The sequence below is a fragment of the Odocoileus virginianus genome, unplaced genomic scaffold (genome assembly GCF_023699985.2).
Source record: "Odocoileus virginianus isolate 20LAN1187 ecotype Illinois unplaced genomic scaffold, Ovbor_1.2 Unplaced_Scaffold_5, whole genome shotgun sequence".
NCBI lineage: Eukaryota > Metazoa > Chordata > Mammalia > Artiodactyla > Cervidae > Odocoileus > Odocoileus virginianus.
This window is the reverse complement of record NW_027224267.1, coordinates 2,661,122-2,679,825: the sequence shown is the minus strand read 5'-3', so window position 1 is coordinate 2,679,825 and position 18,704 is coordinate 2,661,122. Positions and strand designations below refer to the sequence as shown.

The following is an 18,704-nucleotide window of genomic DNA, read 5'->3' as shown; positions in this document are numbered from 1 at the left end:
CTAAGGCTGGGCCCGAAGACCCTCGACACCTGGAAACCGGTGACCACCCCCTCCCAAGAACACCTGTCCCAGACCTGCTGAAGGCGTGAAGGGTGGGGCGAGAGGTGAAACAGACATGAGCATCTCACGTTCATGGGGGTTGGCCAGGGTGGGCAGGCACAAGGGGCTCCCTGCAGGTCCAGTGTGAGTCCTGTATGTTCCCAGGTTCACCCTTCAGAGCAGCCTCAGTGCACCCACCTTGCCCAGATCCAGGTGACAGGAGATACCAGCAGGAAGAGTGAACAGTTCTGGGCCGGTTCTTACAGCCCCAGCATCCAAGGAGTCTGCAGCTTTGTGCGTCCTGGAGCATGGGCCTCCCCCAGGGCCACCAGGGTCCTCACTGGGCAGAGTAGCTGCAGAGTGGGGGTGCCCCTGCCCACTCCCAGAAAGCGGTGCTGGCCTCCACCCTGTCCCCATCCTAACCCCTTACTGCTGGGGGCCCCCGTCCGGCCACTGATGCCCACACTCAGGCCTGGAGGTGGTCAGCAACGGGTGGACGGTGGGAGCCCAGGCACCAGGTAGATGGAGGAAAACAGGCAGGGCGTCCCGAGTTCAGGCTGTCTGTCCTGGGGGGCAGCGTGAGGAGGGCTTTGCGGGGTGGGGGTCTCTAGGATCACCCCAGGCCCAGCTATGACTCAGCTGGGGGGGGGCGGTGTGTGAAAGTTAATGGAGCAGTCATCAGGGGTGAGCCGGGCAGAGCTGCGGGCTGTCACTTGACCCTGGAGCGGCTGCAGGCCAGGCGCCGACCTTGCAGCGACCCCGCTCTCCCCGTTGTAACCTGGTTTCCACTGCAGAGGCGATCCCGGAGGCCCGGAGCAGGGGCGCGGCCGCGCGGGCGGGAGCTGAGCGGACGTTCCGCAGTGACCTTCGCTCGTCCCTGCCCGGCGTGGGGCCGCCGGCCGAGGGCGCGGGGGTCGCTCCGCCTCTGTCCCGCTAAAGTGAAACGGCGTGGCTCTTTCTTTGCGACCCTGTTACGCAGACAAATAGGTCCGAGTCGGTCTGTGGGCTGCCCTCCGACAACGGTTGGATGGGTTCTCTGGGGTCTGGGGGCCCCCTTCTCCTGCCCAGCGGCGAGGGTCGAAACCGGAGCAGCGCTCAGGGGCACTCGGCTCGGTGGGGACCGCGGTCACCCGCCGCGCTGAGAACCGCTTCCCGCGCCCCCGTGGAGGGTGGGAAGCCGGGCGGGGCCGTGACCCCCAACCTCCCCCAACCCCCGCAGAGAGCCAAAGCCCGAACAAGAAAAGGCCTTTCCCACTGGGCTGCGGACCGACCCGCCCGCGCGCCAGGCGCTCCGCATGGGCGCAAGTGTATGGGAGCGCGGGTCCCTGGCTCGCGCTGGGTTGGGGGCGGCCCCCGCCCGGGTCCAGGCAGACCGGATCAGACGGAGGCGGCTGGGGGCAGTGTCTGTGGCTCTGCCCTAAGGGGAGGGCCGGGGTGGTGCGTCCGACTGAGAGCTCGCTCCCTGGGACGCCCCCCCGCCCCCGTCCGGCCCAGCGGCAGGGTTTGGGGGGGCGCGGCTCCGCTCCTTCCACCCCCACCCCGGGCGCCCGCCCGGCCGCCGCGGCCCCGCCCTCCTCGTCACGCTAGACGCGGGCGGGGGGCGGGGAGCGCCTCCCTGTGACGCGCCCTCCTCGCCGTGCCCTTCAGCTGAAGCCGCAGTTCCCGGGGCGCCACATGGACCCGGCTGGCCCGAGCGCGCTCTGCCGCTGACCGCCCGCCCGCCCTCTCGCGCCCCGGTCGCGGCCCCAGGAAGGTAACCGGCTCCCTCCCCGGCCCCCGATGCCCCCTCCCCGGCCCGGGCAGGGCGCGCTCTCGCCCCCGATGCCCCCTCTCCGGCCCCGGATGCCCCCTCCCTGGCCCCGCCGGGCGCTGTCCTCCGTAGCGGTGCTGAAGCGGCCCCGCGGTCCCGGCCCGTGCCCTCCCTCTTTCCTGCTGCTTCTCCGAGTCTCCTGCCTCTAGCGTCCCCCCCTTCCCCTGCTTCGTCCTCTGTGTCTTTCTTTCTCTCTTCTGGCGCGCTCCCGCCTGAGGGCCGCTTGGCAGAGTCGGGCAACTCGCCCGCCAGCAAAGCCGAGGGGTGCGGCGTCCTCTGGAGCCGAGCCTCGCGGGCGGCGGTGGGAGCCTTGGGGGAGCTCGAGCAGCGTCCTGGCCGCGCTGTGGCCTTGGGATCCGCTCCCCCGGGAGCCAGGGGAGAAGTTTGGAAGAGGATCTGCTTTGCGGCAAAGGTGCCCCTGCGCGCCAGTGCCTTGCGGGCAGGCGGGGGCATTCCTTCCCCAGCCAGCACAAACACAGGTCTCCTTCATCTGGGAAGGAAACAATTTAAAGGCATAAAACAGTGTCTCTCCAGGGACCTGGGTTTCCTTGCCAGGAGAGACTTCACAGGAAGGGGGGTGGGCACTGCAGTTACTGATTTTACAAGAAGCCCCTCCCCACTAGACCTGCAGCTGACCTATACTTGGAGAGGCCCACCCATGCATGCAGGGGCGCAGTGGTCACCCCCCATTTCATTTGTTCCCTGAAGGCTGGATTCCCTGCACCCCCGCCCCCGAGTCTCTGGGCAGGTGTCAATGACTGCCGGCATCTCCCCTGGTGGAACCTGGTCTCCCAAGTTCCATCAGACCCAAGGCGCTCCCCCAGGTGCCACCCACACTAACCTTTCCCGTCTTTAGATAGATCCCTGCCCCTGTGGTCCAGGGCTCCAGCAAGTAGTCACCGAGCCAGTCACCTCCAAACGCCCCTGGGGCTGCCCTCACTTCACACAGGCCGCCTCCTTTCAGCTGCACCCTCCCCTTCCCTGCAGTAGCAGCCAAAATCCACCTTCACACACTCCAGGAGCTTGATGAGACCACTTTGCAGGGACCCTCCCAGACCCTTCCAGGTGCCTGTCCCATCCTGAGGTCTGGCCTCCAGGTGTGCAGGGACCGTGAATGATGCTGTCTCAGACCCCAGACCCGCATCTCAGGAGCGAGGAGCACGTCCTCCCCAGCCCTTCAGGTGACCTGTGACCACATCCCCCCACAGGCAGAGGACTGGCCACACTCGCACGTGAGTTTCGGCCCTCCGAGGAGCCGCTGAGGACTCAGCCATCGCCATGGAGTTCGTGATGAAACAGGCCCTGGGAGGTAGGGCGAGGGGCCCCCTGCACCCCACAGCTGGCGTCACAAAGGGTCGCCCTCAGACCCCCACACAGCCCGCAGGCCAGCTGCAGGCTCCGCCCGACCAAAGGCAGCAACCCCGAGTTACCGTGCTCGGCTTCGGGGTGGGGAAGGGTACATGCCACGTGCTGTGGTCAGGTGGAGCCCACCCAAGGGGCACCGGGGAAGTCCCACTGGTCAAATCTGGGGGCCCCATGGGGACTTTGCCTCTGGCGAGCAGGGGTGCAGGAGGCCGCAGGCTGGCCATGGCAGCCAGAGATGGGGTAAGGGACAGAGCTGGACCTGGGGCGTCCAGCAAGGGCTTCAAGGTGTTACCAGGGAAGGGCCAGGAGCACGCACAGGGGTCAGGGCCGGCTGGGCACGGGGGCCAGGGCCGGCTGGGCACGGGGGTCAGGGCCGGCCTGGGTACGGGGCTCAGGGCCGGCCTGGGCACGGGGGTCAGGGCCGGCTGGGCACGGGGGCCAGGGCCGGCTGGGCACGGGGTCAGGGCCGGCTGGGCACGGGGGTCAGGGCCTGCTGGGCACGGGGCTCAGGGCCGGCTGGGCACGGGGGTCAGGGCCTGCTGGGCACGGGGCTCAGGGCCGGCTGAGCACGGGGCTCAGGGCCGGCTGGGCACGGGGCTCAGGGCCGGCTGGGTACGGGGGCCAGGGCCGGCCTGGGCACGGGGCTCAGGGCCTGCCTGGGCACGGGGGTCAGGGCCTGCCTGGGTACGGGGGCCAGGGCCGGCTGGGCACGGGGGCCAGGGCCGGCTGGGCACGGGGGTCAGGGCCGGCCTGGGCACGGGGGTCAGGGCCTGCCTGGGTACGGGGGTCAGGGCCGGCCTGGGCACAAGGATAAGGGAAAAGGCCCCGAATAGCTTGTGTGCACCCACAGACAATGCATTCCCATGTGTATGTTGGGGGAGGGAAACCGCTCCGCTTCCAACCCCGCCGACTGTTTCTGAAAGGAATCCTGTGGCTTGGCTAAAGGCTGTCACCACAGCCAGGAGGGGAAGGTGGCACAGCACGGTGGGCTGAGGCCCTGGCCCAGCAGGTGGGCAGGGCACTGGACTTCGGGCCACACTGAGATGGATGCTTATTGACAGAACGGTCTGGGCAGCCTGGCCCCTGGGGGCGGCTCTGTGCACCCAGCTCCCTGGGTGAGTGCCAGCCGTGGGAGCCCCAGTGACAGGCGCTGCCCGACTCTGCCGTCGGAGCTGGCTTCCGCACGTGGCCTCCTTCAGCCCCACGCTGACCGGATGCCTTTCGCAGCCAGGTGTGGGTCACGTGCTGCAGGGTGAGCCCACCTCTCAGCAGGGGTGACAGGCCGCTTTTCACCAGAGGCGGGGTGCCACGAGGCTTGGTGCTAGGAGCTAAGGGCAGGATGGAGGCCCTAAGGACCCATGCCCAGGACCGGGGCCCCACAGTGGGCCGCATCTCCTCCCGACTCAAGTTAAGAGGAAAGCTGTCGGGGAGGCCCGGGGCCACATTTCCAGGCTCTGCGGTCAGGGATGGGCTGCAGGTTGAGTCTAATTATAACGATTACGTCACGGGCGTGATCCGTGCACAGGCGGCTCCCGGCTCCCCCCAGCCAGCCCCTGGCTGCTACAGATAATTAATTAGGCAGCTAATTCAGGCCCTGAGGTGGGCTTGGAAAGAAACCGAAATATTTGATTGGCTGTCTACATGGCTGAAATTAGCTGGGTAATTGCCAGCCTGGATTGCCTTTGTTCTGTGGCCGCCCAAAGTTCCTCCTGCTGTGGTGACAGTGCAGGCTCACCCCCGATGAGGGGCTGGGGCGCTGGGGGCGCCCCAGCCTGGCATTACCCCTGCCCCCAGCCCATTTGCACCCCAGGGCTGCTCCGGGTGAGACCTTGTCTCCTCTGTCCCCCGGCGGGCAGCATTCTGTTCTCTTAGGGTGAGTGTGGGTGAGAGGCAGACAGACGGAGACTGGGAGCTCATTCCAGAGACACAGACTAGAGCCTCAGATGCTGAGGCAGGCTGGCCCCAAGCAGGCATGGTCAGAGACAGATGGGGAAGGGACGATGGAAGTGCCCCGGCCCGAGGCCAAGCCATGGGGAAGCAGGGCTGGGGGCAGACTGACGTGGGAGAGAGGCCCATGGGCAGGTGCTGGAGGGCGGGCAGGGATGGAGCGTGGGGGTCAGCAGCTCAGAGCGGGAGACGGGCTGGCTGAGGCGGAGCCTGGGAGACCCGAGGAACCAGGGCAGGAAGAGCAAGTGCAAGCCAGGCAGACAGAGACAGACGGGGGGAAACAGAGAGACAGACAGGGAGAGACTGAGAGAGACAGACAGACGTAGACAGTGAGACAGACCCACAGAGACAGACACAGACACTGATGGAGACAGACAAACAGGGAGAAATGGACAGACAGAGAGGCGTGGATGGACAGGCAGACAGAGACAGACAGGGGGAAACAGAGAGACAGACAGGGAGAGACTGAGAGAGACAGACGTAGACAGTGAGACAGACCCACAGAGACAGACACAGACACTGATGGAGACAGACAAACAGGGAGAAATGGACAGACAGAGAGGCGTGGGTGGACAGGCAGACAGAGAGGTAGAGAGGCGCGCAGACACAGGGATGATTAGAAACAGGTCGAGAAGTTGAGTCGGGGCCCGAAGCAGAGACGTGTGTGCACACATAGACACCCTCAGAGAAGGACTCACAGCCTGGAGGGAGCCCTAGGCAGGCTTTGCTCGCAGCGCTGGGGACAAGACTCTGTGCGGCCTAATTGAGCCAGGCCGTCTGCTCGGCCGTGTCTCAGCCAAGGTCTTTTTTGTTGGGCAGAGGTTTCCGGGTAACTGCCTGGCAGGCCAGCAGCGGCAGGACTCAGGAATCCTGCGTGGGACAGACAGGCAGACAGATGGGGCACCACAGCGGCCCGGACACACGGCTGCATCTGCCCAGCCTTGTCCATTCTGGGGCTCTTGGGAGGAACCAGCCTGGGACCTGCTGGGCCGCAGATAGGTGCACGCCTTCCACACTTCTGCCCCCACCTGTCTGGCCCCACCAGCCTGGCCCCTACCTGTCTGGCCCCACCTGCCCTGCCTCACCTGTGTGGCCCTGATGCGTGCCCCACCCTCCAGCCCCCTTGAGGGCTGTGTTTGGGGGAGAACTGTCGTGTCTGGGGTGCGCGCGCCTCTTACCCCCTCAGTTGTCTGGTCTCGACCCCACTGGCAGCCTCTGCCCTGTCCATCCTGCCCGCCTGCACATCCTGGGCACCTCCGTGAGGTAGGGCAGGGCCCGCTCAGGAAGGGCCAGTTCACGCTTGGTGGGCCCTGAAACCCCAGGCGAGCCCAGGCCCTCCCGTGACTCTGTGGATGCCCGCTCTATGCCCGGCGTGGCCTCCGGCTCTGAGCCATGGCCCCGCGGGGTTGTGGGAGGCACGTGGGGACCGGCTGGGGACCATGCTCTTGGGGCCAGTAATCGAGGAAGGTGCGAGCTGTTGGCAAACCTGTTCTCACTAGGAGAACATCCGGGAGGCCTTGACGGGCATTGGGCCCTCCTGAGATCCCTCAAAATGTCTCCAGATTTAAGTGAGTGAACGCTCCTTCCCCAAGAGAAGAGAACGCTGATGCATGGTTGTGTGGCGGCTGGGAGCCCGGCTATGTCTGCCTGGGTTGGGGACTCAGGGTCCTCAAGGATGTGACTTGAAGAAGCTGATTTCCCCCAGGGCCAGGCAGTGGTGAACGCCGCGGAGCTCCATTTACGTGTCGGAGGAGAGGCGGGTGTCATCGGGTTAGTGTGCCTGCTGCAGGTGCTCTTTGGGCTAAATCGGGAGCACACGGCTATTTTGCCCCAAGTGGCCTGGTCCGCGGGGGCTGTCCTGTCCTGTTCTGGAGCATGTTAGGTCCTCAGAGCAGTGCGGGGCAGGGGAGGGTTTCACGGAGGAGGGGATGTGCGAAGGGGGCTCCAAGGAGGAGCGGACAGCCTGGGATGCCACACGTGCATAGGCCCAGGGTCTTGGGGGCTGGCACAGGCTAGGAAGGCAGCCCAGAGCCCAAGCCTGAGGGGTCTTCCTCCCCGAGATCAGGCCTGCCCTGGCACGTCCTGGGGCTTGGCCGGTGTGGACGGTGTCCTGTGGTGAGTCGGCCCTGGGCCCGTCCTACAGGCCGGGAGTCTGGGCTGAGATTTCATCCTCTTTTGAGGGGCAGGAGAGCAGGGGGCCTGTGCCCCGTGTGTGGCAGGGAGGAGGGGATGGGGTGCCGCTGCCCTCAGGCCTGCGCGTCTGCGTGTGTGCAGGCGGCAGGGGCACCGTGCCACCAAGATCTCCGCGGAGGGAGGTGCCCTGGGGAGGGAACCCCTGGCAGAGCCTGGACCTGGGGACCCCACGCCGCCCTGCTCCCGGTTCCACACCAAGGGTGAGGCCAGGCATCCCCATCCTGTCCAGACCCAGGGCCTGAGGGCAGGGCTGCTCCCATGGGGGTTCACTCTATCAGGGGCTTCCCACAGGTCAGGGGCTGCTCTGCTGGGACACTGGTCAGGGAGACCAGGTCCTCTGGTCTCTGGGAGGATGAGCATCACAGGCTGAGCTGGACTGCAGGGTCGGAACAGACTGGGGTGGGGGAACTCTAGAATTCTGCATTGGAGAGAATACTTTTGACTCAAATTGCAGAGAGCCAGTCAGCGTGGCTTGGACTGAAGTTTGTTTTCCTCACATGATGAGGTGTCAGGAAGTGGCTCAGCTGAGCAGCCGAGCCATCAGGGACCTGGATCTGGCTTTCACTGTGCTCCGTCCTCCTAGGAGAGCAGTCAGCTTGCTTCTCACGGTCGCAAAGTGGCTGCTGCTGTCCCAGCGTCCCATGCACAGTGAGGGGAGGAAGAAGGCGGCAGCGCCTTGTTTGCTTGGCAAGGATGTCTATGAAATCTCGTGGAGGTTTCCACTATGTGTCACAGGCAAGAAGGTCTGGGAAGGTGAGGGCCGAGGAAGCCCATCACCCTCCAAACAAGGCAGCTCACACCAGCCCTCCACCAGCCTGGGAACCCTTGATTTCCAGGAACAGGGCCCCCGGACCACAAGCTCCCAGAGTGCGGAGATGTCTCCTTCCCTTGAGAGCTGGGCTCCTCCTCCACAGGCAGCCAGCAAACACTAGATGATAAAATACCAATTTTCATTCAGAGTGGGCTCCCAGATGCCATGTTGGACGGAAGAAGCACTAGCTCACCTCGCGGGGTTCAGCAGAGACACCTCTTACCTCTCGTCTCTTAGAGGCTAAAAGGATGCTTCAGAGAAGCCGTCTGTCCTCCTGAAGTCCTGGACAGCCCTTCCCTCAGGAGAGGCCCTCCTGTTGGTGAAGCCGACACTCAGTCAGAGATGCTTTAGCCCCAACCGGGGAATAAATGCATACAATGCACTTCAGCTGTCAGGTCATTTATTTTTTGTCCTGTTGTTCGGTGAGCAGTTCCGGTTGGGATTAAGGCACTTGTGTGAACAGCTCCATGCTGCCAGCCAGCCTGTGGGGCTGGGTCTGCCTCTCTGCGCGTTTTCACCTTTCACAGAGCGGGGCTTGGCAAAACCCCAAATCAGCGTCACCTTGGTAAAGCCCACTGCGGGCAAGTCTCAGAGTCCTTGGCCTCCTGAACCCAAGCCGGGGTCAGCAGAGGTCGGGGAGGAGGCTCCTGGCAGATCTGAGTGGCCCCTGTGGGGGGAGCCAGTCCTCTGAGACACCTGCTGCTGGCTGCCGTGAGTCCCCATCCCGTCTGGGGGCGGGTGGGTCTCTCCAGCCCCTCCTCCTGGCCCAGCGGTGCTCGCAGTCTGCACAAGCCCGTTTTCCAGCATCGGCTCACTTTTCTCCTGTTCTGACGGTGGCAGGGGGGGCGGGGGGTGGCTCCTCTCAGCCCTGCAGTGGTCAGGTGGGACCTCCAGCCTGGGGGGCTGGGGGAGCCCCCACCTCGCCCTGTAGGTCCCTTTGGTCCCGTGGACTAGCCCGTGAGCTGTGGCGTCTGGGCGAGGCGGACGTCTGCCCTGGCGCCAGTGGAAGGCTGCGAGTGCTGGGCTGGGTGTTGGAATCTGGGTGCCAGTGCAGGCTGCTCTTGGGAGGCTGAGGACTCCCGGGGCTGGGCGGCTGGTGGCACAGCCTGGGAGTGTCTGCTGGTGTGATGGCTGCCCCGCGCATGCCCAAGTCCGCTGTGGCCGCATCCAAGGGAAACACCAGGCCTGCATGCTGAGCTTTGCTTCCGGAGCTGGGAGCTGGGCAGGCACCCTGGCCACCGCAGCCTCAGGCCTCTGCCTGTCCTCTGGCCCCCGCCGCCCAGGATGGGCAGGAAGGCCACGGTTGAGGGGCCTCTGGGGAGAGGGGGTGCCAGGGATGCAGCAGGAGGGGCAGGGAGAACGGGGACCCCCAACACGGGACGGCAGGAGGGAGATGCAGAGAGAACAGGGACCCCAACATGGGCAAAGGGCTCTAGCCTCGGGCCCTTGAGGGTCTCTGGGCCGCAGGACTCCACCGCACGTCGCACCCTTCAGAAGGCGGCCTCTGCAGTGGGGTGCCCCCTGCCCTGCCCCAGAATGAACATGGTGGGTGACCCCGCCCCCAGCAGCAGCTGCTCATGACCCTCCAGCTGTGTCGAGGGGCCGGCACCTGCTGTGCAGAGGGTTGGAGGGAGCCTCTGCTCCGCCTCAGGACAGGAGGTGCGGGCTGGGGCAGGCAGGCCCCTCCCCTGGGCCCTGGGCCCTGGGCCACTGCCTCCGCTGCAGACCTGGGGAGTGCAGGGGGCTGGGGGCCAGCCGGGCAGAGGCCTGGGGCCGCGCCATCTGTCCCGGGCCGGGCTCTGCCGGACTTGCTCACAGACGGCCTCATCTTGCCTCTGTCTCCGGGCGTCCTCTCCTGAAACCATGGCCAGACGCTCTGCCTGGCGCCCGGTGCTGTAGGCAGAGACAGCTGTGGCCCGCGGCCCTTCCCTAACGGGCACGGAGTGCCTGCCCGGTGCCCCCGGCAAGCCAGCGAGGGAAGCAAGGCTACGGAAGCAGGGGAACGCTGAGCTCTGCGGAAGATGAAGGCAGGCCAGGCCCGACTCTGGTTAAGACTGGGCACCGGCACCTCCCAAGGGACCCCCCATGGAGCCAGCCCCTGGCCAGGCCCTCGGCCAGCTTCAGGAGAGGCCCCAGGCCCAGGGCAGAGCACGGCTCTCAGCAGGGTGACAGGCCCAAGCTTTGAGTCTCCCCTCCCGAGGGCGTGGGCGCCCCGGCTGGGCCATGACCTCAGGCGGGGTGGTCTCTGCCTGCAGCGAGGACACGGACAAGGACAAGGACAGGGTGGGACGCCGCCTCTCCCACCTCCGGGTCATCCCGGCGGGGCCAGAGGGCATGTGGGATGCTGGCCCCGGGGCAGCGGACAGCAGACAGCGGCCTGAGGTGGGTGTGGCTGCTTCCTCGGCCTGGGGTGTCGAGGAGAGCCCAGCACGGGCCTGCATGCAGGGCTGCAGTGCCCGTCCGGGCCCACAGGCCAAGCACCTCCACTGGGCAGCAGGGTGGGCATCTGTGAGCGGCTTCACTGCATGTCTTGCTTTGCAAGAATGTTTACCGTTTAATGTGTCTCATCACAGTTAACCTCTGATCTAACCTGTGTTGTCCTCACTTTAACCTATTTACATGCTTTCTTGCTATGTCATTTATTTATTCTTAATGTATGGACTAAATTTTCTTTTTAAAAACCTTCTGCAGTGTTTTAGAACCTATGTGCCATTTGGAAACATCATTCGGGCTCTAGTTGTCGCTGTCAGGATCAAAGCCGTGTGTCTCCAGGTCTTGCCAAGCAAGTTCTGTGAGTCCTTCTGTCTGGCCTCCACCCTTATCCACCTTCTTCAGGTCTGTGGTTTTGATCTGGAGAATTGGTATTACAGTCGATGTTTTCTTAATATAGAAAAATATTTTATCTTTGCCTTCAATTTGATAAGAGGTACTAGTCCATATTTATTTTTTAACATGAAAATGGACTTCTTTCCTAGCTTGAAAATTATAAATGTTCATTGTAATGTTCAGGGAACTGAAATAATACAGAAAAGCATAAAGAAGTGGTATGGAAAATTGAGACACCACATCACTTTCAAACTCATCTATTAGATCACTCATTACTTCCTTGAAATTATAGTATTTGAAAGTATTTTTTCAAGGAGAAACAAATTCCTTCAGATCCAGCTCTAATTTTAAAAGACTGCACAGTCTTTTAAAGACTTTTAAAGACTCTGCTGTCAGTTTATTAGAACTAGTTTGGGGATCGGCTGGCTGTTCCAAAGCTGGGGGAGAAGAGTGAGCCTTCCCTGGCAACTGTGGTTTAAAACAGCTTTGGACAGAAAACACCGGGCAAGGTCATTTCTTACATCAGCCCTTTCAGCAGTGCAGGCTTCAGGGGCGTCTCCATCTGCCATACAGACAGATTGAGGTGAAGCTCATCCTGTGGGTGATGTGCAGACTTGACTCCAGTTTCAGGAACAGTTTGTTAATTGCTGCCCTCCGTCCTGCGGGCAGAAGCGGGGCTGCAGGTGTAACTTGAATTCGGACCCAAGGGGCCCCCTGTTAGCTCTCAGATGTCTCTTGGCTTCCAGGGCTGGACGGGGACCCTCAGTTGGGACTGACCTCCTGCCCCTCCCGACATGTCCCCTCGGCGCACTGCGTCCCGCAGGGTGCCCGGTGACGCCCTTTCCTCCAGAACCCATGGCCTGCTGAGCTACCGTGCCACGCTCCCTGTTTGTCTGGTGCTCTGAGTTCTGTCTTGAGCTCTTCCCACATCCCAGCAGCAGCCCCTGTCCCCAGGGCTTGTGCTCGCGCTCGCTCGCATCCGGCTCTCTGCGACCCCATGGACTGGCCCACCAGGCTCCCCCTTCCATGGAATTGTCCAGGCAGGAATACTGGAGTGGGCTGCCATTTCCAGCTCCAGGGGATCTTCCCTTACTCAGAGACTGAGCCCATGCCTTCTGCGTCTTCTGCACTGGCAGGCGGCTCTTTACTCTGAGCCACCGCTCATGTGTTAAAGGTCCCAGACAACTTGCCGCCGAGTTCCTCCCTCTGGAGCCACTGCCCCAGGGCACCAGCACCCTCCGCCCCACTGGCACCCAGTGCTGTGCCCAGGCCTCCCCCCACCCCCTCCCGCGGGGCCCTGGGGACCCTCCCGACGGCAGGTCTCTATTCTGCCTTCGTGCACCACTGCCAGGGGGCTGGGTAAAAGCTGTGGATTTTACAGAGCTTCCTCCTTGGGTTCTGCAGCTTTATGTCTGTTACGGACTCTAGGCTGCTCTTAATCTCACACTGCCCTCAGTCCCAGGTGCTTTTCTCTCTGGAGGCGCTGACGGTTTCCTTTTGACCTGGCATTGTGAAATTTCTCGCTCTCGGGACCTTGCTTTGGGCCATCTTTGACCCCACTCCCACTGTGGGTACCCTGGGCAGGGCTCCTCTGCACCTCACTGACCCCTCACCGCCCCCCACCTGCACTTCTGTTCCGTTGCCCCCAATTTGATATCTCAATTGCCTTGCTCTCTCTGTTCCTGCTCTGTGTCCTCGTGGAATTACAGCTTTGCATTTTGCTCCCATTTTAGTGGGTTGTGCAAGTGGTGTAGACAAGTATGGGTGTTTGGTCCAGCCTGTTCAACCACGACTTGGTACCATCAGTTGTTAGGCTGACTGGCTTTAGGACACCTGGGATTAGACCCCCTGGATGGGACACAGGGTAGCCAGAGTGAGTGCTGTGTGCTGGGAAGACCAGTGCAGGCAGACCTCAGTCAATGTGGGGTCAGTTCCAGACCACCACAGTAAAGGCAATGTCGAAATAAGTGAGTCGTGTGCATTTTCTGGGCTCCCAGTGCATATGGAAGGTATGTTCACACTACGATATATCTATTAAGTGTGCAGCAGTGTTTTGTCTAAAAAAGACAGTGTTTATATCTGGGTTAAAAAACTGTACAGTAGAAAATGCTAGCCATCATCGCCACCTTCAGGGACTTACAGTCATTTTGCTGGTGGAGGGTCTGAGACGTTGTGAGAATCACTAGATGTGGCAGGAGACGGGAAGGGGATAAACGCTGCTGACAACACGGCGCTGACAGGCTGCTCAGCGTAGGGTCCCCACAGGCCTTCAATCTGAGGATCTCAGGACCGCGAGACGCAGCTGTGTGGGACAAGCAGTGTCCTGGGGTCCGGCTTGAGCCCCGGGTGTGCGGACCTCTGACGCCGGGATGGCTGGGACAGTAAGTCCCCAACATTCGAACCTTCAGGTCGTGAGCTTTCAGAGACGCAAACGTGCGCGCCGTCAGCCTCCGGTGTGCGTGAGGCTGCAGCCTGCCCGCCGCGTCCCGTTGCTGACGGCCCATCAGCGGGACCGTCCCCACCCCTCCCCTCCTCCATCAGCAGCTCTTCTCCGTGTTCATGTGACACCAGCCCCCGTGTGTCAGCTGCTGTCCCGTACTACCGTCCTTTCCAAGGTACTGCACTGTAAGATTAACAATGTTCTCTGTATTGTATGTGTTTGTTTTTATGTATTTGTGTGAATAGTGTTATAAACCTATTACTATACGGTACTATTGCAGAAGGCAATAGCAACCCACTCCAGTACTCTTGCCTGGAGAATCCCATGGACAGAGGAGACTGGGGGGCTACGGTCCATGGGGTTGCAAAGTGTCGGACATGGCTTAGCGACTAAACAACAACAATATGGTACTATACACCAGTTGTGTTAGTTGAGTACCAAGGCTATCTTTGTAGACTTATGAACGTGCCCTTGGAACAGAACTCATTCATGTGTAGGGGGCGTGTACGAATCACCACCGCCGACTTAGCCGGTACCATCTCACACCCGGGCTCGCCGCTCTTATAAACAATGTTGCAGGGCGCCCCGCACTTACATCCCGTCATCCAATGTCATGTATTCACTGAGTGCTTCCCATGAGCTGGATACAGACAGACGGTCTCTATCTGATGAAGTGGATGCTCTAGTGTCAGAAACAGATAAACGGAATCCAGTAAGCAGACTAAACGTGGGGCCGTGAGAGGTGCCACACGGAGGGAAACCGCGCGGAGCTGCTGAGACGGCAGTGCGGCGGCTGCAGGGCTGGCCTCCAGGAGACCATGGAATCCCTGCTGTCACGAACATGGCACGAAGGGTGTGCGGGGATGGTCTGTCAAGGCTCCAGAGGGCCCTCTATGCAGATCCGGCAAGTCTGCACCCAGGCCGGGCGCATTTCCCGGCGTGGGTGGTTCCATGGGCTAAAGTTGATCTCACTTTTAATTACATTTTGGAGTCATAGTCTGGATTTAACATTTTTTGTTCACTCAGCCACACTTTTGAATAGCCAGTGCTTGCCACTGTTTGTGACTTACTCACTTTAGGTGTACTTTCTGTTACTCACCACCCCATCTACCTCTCCGACGCTCTGCGCGCCCTCCCCGCCCCGGTTTCTGTGGCCGTCCCGCCAGGCTGCGGAGCGGCTGCCTCCTGCCAGTTGCTGCCTTCCAGGTCTTCGCTGGCCTGGGGGCTTTTCACAGACCCCGCACACCGAGTCCATTCACCCTGTTGCTGCTGCACGGGGTTTCGTTCAGCCTGTGGTCAAGTTATTTAGATACAGCTTGACTCTTTCCTGTCTTGTCTGAACTTTGTTTGGTGGATCAGAGAAAGGTTTAGTCTGAGGATAATTTTCCCACAACCAGAGCTGAGGTCGTGCACTTCTTACTTTGATGGAGGCCCGGTGATCGGTAGCTTTTTCTGCTCTTGCTCTTGGGGACATTCTCATAAAAGGTGCAGATCTTGGATTTGGTAGAAAATCAAGACCCAACTTTATCACGCCTATAAGAAACGTACCTGAAATATAAAGACAGAAATAAGGGAAAATTAAAAAGGAAGAATGAGAGAAGTCATGTTAATATTAATCAAAAGAAGCGTGGAGGGGCCACATTAATGTCAGACAGAGTAGATTTCAGAGCAAAGATTATGACCAAGGGGAAGATGGTTCTTTCCCAGTGAGAAGGAACCAGTTAATCAAGAGGGCATAACAGTCCTGACCACTTCTACTTATAATGAGTCCTGACCATTTCTATTTATAATAAGTTTCAAGACATGTGAGCAAAAACAGGTGGAGCTTAAAGGAGAAACAGACGACCTGCAAATTCTGGTGGTAACATCAGAAGGACCTACAGACTGGAGCAAGCTTCCAGCCGATACAGTCGACTGATTGCAGGCACTCAGGATGGTTCTCGCTCAGACTGTTTTCCGACCTTATTCTTGGCCACAGAAGCAGCCTCAATAGACATAGGAGTCCAGTCCACAGCGACTGGAGCGAGTTCTCTGTCCACAATGGGATGAAACAAGAAACACATAACAGAAAGAGATCAGGAAAACCTGCCCAAATATTTGGAGACTGAACAACACACTCTAAACAGCCCATGAGGCCGCAAAGGATCAACAAGGAAGTTAGAAAGCTGTGAACTGAACGCAAATGGCAAAAAGATAAAAATTGTGGAATTCAGTGAAGTTGTGTTTAGAGGGAAACACATCACCAAACACTTCAGCAGAAATGAAGAAAGGTTTCCAATGATTAACTTCAACTTCTGACAGCTAAAGTGAGGGAAAGGAATGAAACCCAAAGTAAGTGAAGTGAAGTGAAGTCGCTCAGTCGTGTCTGACTCTTTGTGACCCCATGGACTGTAGCCCGCCAGGCTCCTCCGTCCATGAGATTTTCCAGGCAAGAGTACTGGAGTGGTTGCCATTTCCTTCTCCAGAGGACCTTCCAAACCCGGGCCTCCTGCATTGTAGGCAGATGCTTTACCTTCTGAGCCACCAGGGAAATCATCATCACCTCCACTGTAAGCAAAAGAAAGGAAATAATAAAGATCAGAATGGAAATTACTGAAGTGAGGGGTGGGGATGAAAGAAGTTAGTTAAGAAGATCAATAAAATCAGACTTGTATTCAGAATATATAAAGAACAGTTACCAGTTAAGAATAAGGTGATCAACAGCCCAATTAAGAGACAGGCAGGGTTTCCCTGGTGGCTCAGTTGGTAAGAATCCGCCTGCCAGTGCAGGGCACACAGGTTTGACCCCTGGGTCACAAAGATCCATGTGTGGCAGAGCAGCAAAGTCCCTGCCCCGTAACTCCTGAGCCTGTGCTCTGGACCGTGTGCTCAACTGGACTGCACGCCGCGCCCGGAGCACACCCCGAGCTTGTCATGACTGCAGAAGAGCCTGTGTAGTGACAAAAACCCAGCACAGCCATACCTGTATGTAAATAAACTCAATTATTTAAAAAAGAAAGACATGTGCCAAAGCCTAAGGTGGTAGACCATAACCCTCAGCTCCAGGGGGGCCAGCCAGGACAGCAAGGTGACCGTCTCATTGAGAGCCTGGCTGGGCTTGGAGGGGAGGGAATGAGAAGGCACTCCACCCTCTGAGTCTTCCTCCCCGAACCTGGCACCCAGCATAATCAAGAGAAGGGCATCAGACAAGTCCTAACAGAAACACATGGACTTCCTGATAAGCGCTCCTCAAAGTGAGCAGGTCGTCAAGAAAAGGAAAACTTGAGAAACTGTCACAGCCCCATTCGTTGATCACAGCCTTGTCCTGGTGAAGGGGCTTGCATAACTCAATGAAGCCATGAGCCATGCCGTGCAGGGCCACCCAAGACAGACAGGTCATAGTGAAGAGTTCTGACAAAACGTGGTCCACTGGAGGAGGAAATGGCAAACCACTCCAGTATTCTTGCCTGGAGAACCCCATGAACAGTATGAAAAGGCAAAAAGATATGACACTGGAAGATGAGCCCCCCAGGTCAGAAAGTGTCCAATATGCTACTGGGGAAGAGTGAAGGGCAATGACTAACAGCTCGAAAAGAATGAAGAGGCCAAAGCAGAAATGACACTTGCTGTGGATGTGTCTGCTGATGAAAGTAAAGTTCAGTGCTGTAAAGAGCAATATTGCATCAGTTCAGTTCAGTTCAGCAGCTCAGTCGTGTCTGACTCTTTGTGACCCATGGACTGTAGCACCCCAGGACTCCCTGTCCATCACCAACTCCCAGAGCTTGCTCAAAGTCATGTCCATCGAATCGGTGATGCCATCAAACCATCTCATCTTCTGTTGTCCTCTTCTTATCCTGCCTTCAATCTTTTCCAGCATCAGGGTCTTTTCTAATGAGTCAACTCTTCTCATCAGGTGGCCAAAGTATTGGAGCTTCAGCTTCAGCATCAGTCCTTCCAATGAATATTCAGGACTGATTTCCTTTAGGATGGACTGGTTGGATTTCCTTGCAGTCCAGGGGACTCTCAAGCCTCCTCCAACACCACAGTTCAAAAGCATCAGTTCTTCAATGCTCAGCTTTCTTTATAGTACAACTCTCACATCCATCCATGACAGAAAAACCATAGCTTTGACTAGATGGGCCTTTGTGGGCAAAGTAATGTCTCTGCTTTTTAATATGCTGTCTAGGTTGGTCATAGTTTTTCTTCCAAGGAGGAAGTGTCTTGGCTTACAGTCAAGCCATGTCTTGACTGCAGTCACCATCTGCAGTGATTGTGGAGCTGAAAAAAAGAAATTCTCTCACTGTTGCCATTGTTTCCCCATCTAACTTGCCATGAAGTGATGGGACTGGATGCCATGATCTTAGTTTTCTGAATGTTGAGTTTCAAGCCAACTTTTCCACTCTCGTCTTTCACCTTCATTAAGATGCTCTTTAGTTCTTATTTGCTGTCTGCCATAACGGTGGTGTCATCTGCATATCTGAGGTTATTGATATTTCTTCTGGCAATCTTGATTCCAGCTTGTGCTTCATCCAGCCCAGCATTTCACATGATGTACTCTGCATATAAGTTAAATAAGCAGGGTGACAATATACAGCCTTGACATACTCCTTTCCCAATTTGGAACCAGTCTGTTGTTTCATGTCCAGTTCTAACTGTTGCTTCTTGACCTGCATACAGATTTCTCAGGAGGCAGGTAAAGTGGTCTGGTATTCCCATCTCTTGAAGAATTTCCCACAGTTTGTTTTGATCTACACAGTCAAAGGCTTTGGCGTAATCAATAAAGCAGAAATGTTTTTCTGGAACTCTCTTGCTTTTTCTATGATCCAACAGATGTTGGCAATTTGATCTCTGGTTTCTCTGCCTTTTTAAAATCCAGCTTGAACATCTGGAAGTTCATGGTTCATGTACTGTTGAAGCCTGGCTTGGAGAATTTTGAGCATTACTTTGCTAGTGTGTGAGATGAGTGCAATTGTGCAGTAGTTTGAGCATTCTTTGGCATTGCCTTTCTTTGGGATTGGAATGAAAACTGACCTTTTCATTGCTGAGTTTTCCAAATTTGCTGGCATATTGAGTGCAGCACTTTCACAGCATCATCTTTTAGGATTTGAAGTAGCTCAACTGGAATTCCATCACCTCCACTAGCTTTGTTCATAGTGATGCTTCCTAAGGCCCACTTGACTTTGCATTCCAGGATGTCTGGCTCTAGATGAGTGATCACACCATCATGGTTATCTGGGTCATGAAGATCTTTTTTGTATAGTTCTTCTGTGTATTCTTGCCACCTCTTCTTAATA

At 58.4% G+C, this 18,704-nt stretch overlaps 1 protein-coding gene and 1 long non-coding RNA gene across 3 annotated transcripts in view; both read left to right on the top strand.

The window, feature by feature from the left end:
• The first annotated feature begins 14 nt into the window (after positions 1–14).
• CPLX1 (complexin 1) overlaps positions 15–18,704 on the top strand; it is a 42,149-nt gene continuing 23,459 nt past the window's right edge. The window contains exons 1-2 of one of the 2 annotated variants that reach the window (XM_020899447.2): positions 15–104; positions 3,058–3,158. In XM_020899447.2, coding sequence (XP_020755106.1) covers positions 3,128–3,158 — 31 coding nt within the window. In that variant the 5' untranslated portion in view covers positions 15–104; positions 3,058–3,127. Of the gene's footprint in view, positions 105–1,680; positions 1,793–3,057; positions 3,159–18,704 lie in introns of those variants that run through there. The other variant, XM_020899448.2, reaches the window with a different exon arrangement.
• LOC139033416 (uncharacterized) lies at positions 3,216–8,547 on the top strand. Its single transcript, XR_011485985.1, has 2 exons — positions 3,216–3,454; positions 8,313–8,547. It is a non-coding gene; the product is annotated as an uncharacterized lncRNA (long non-coding RNA).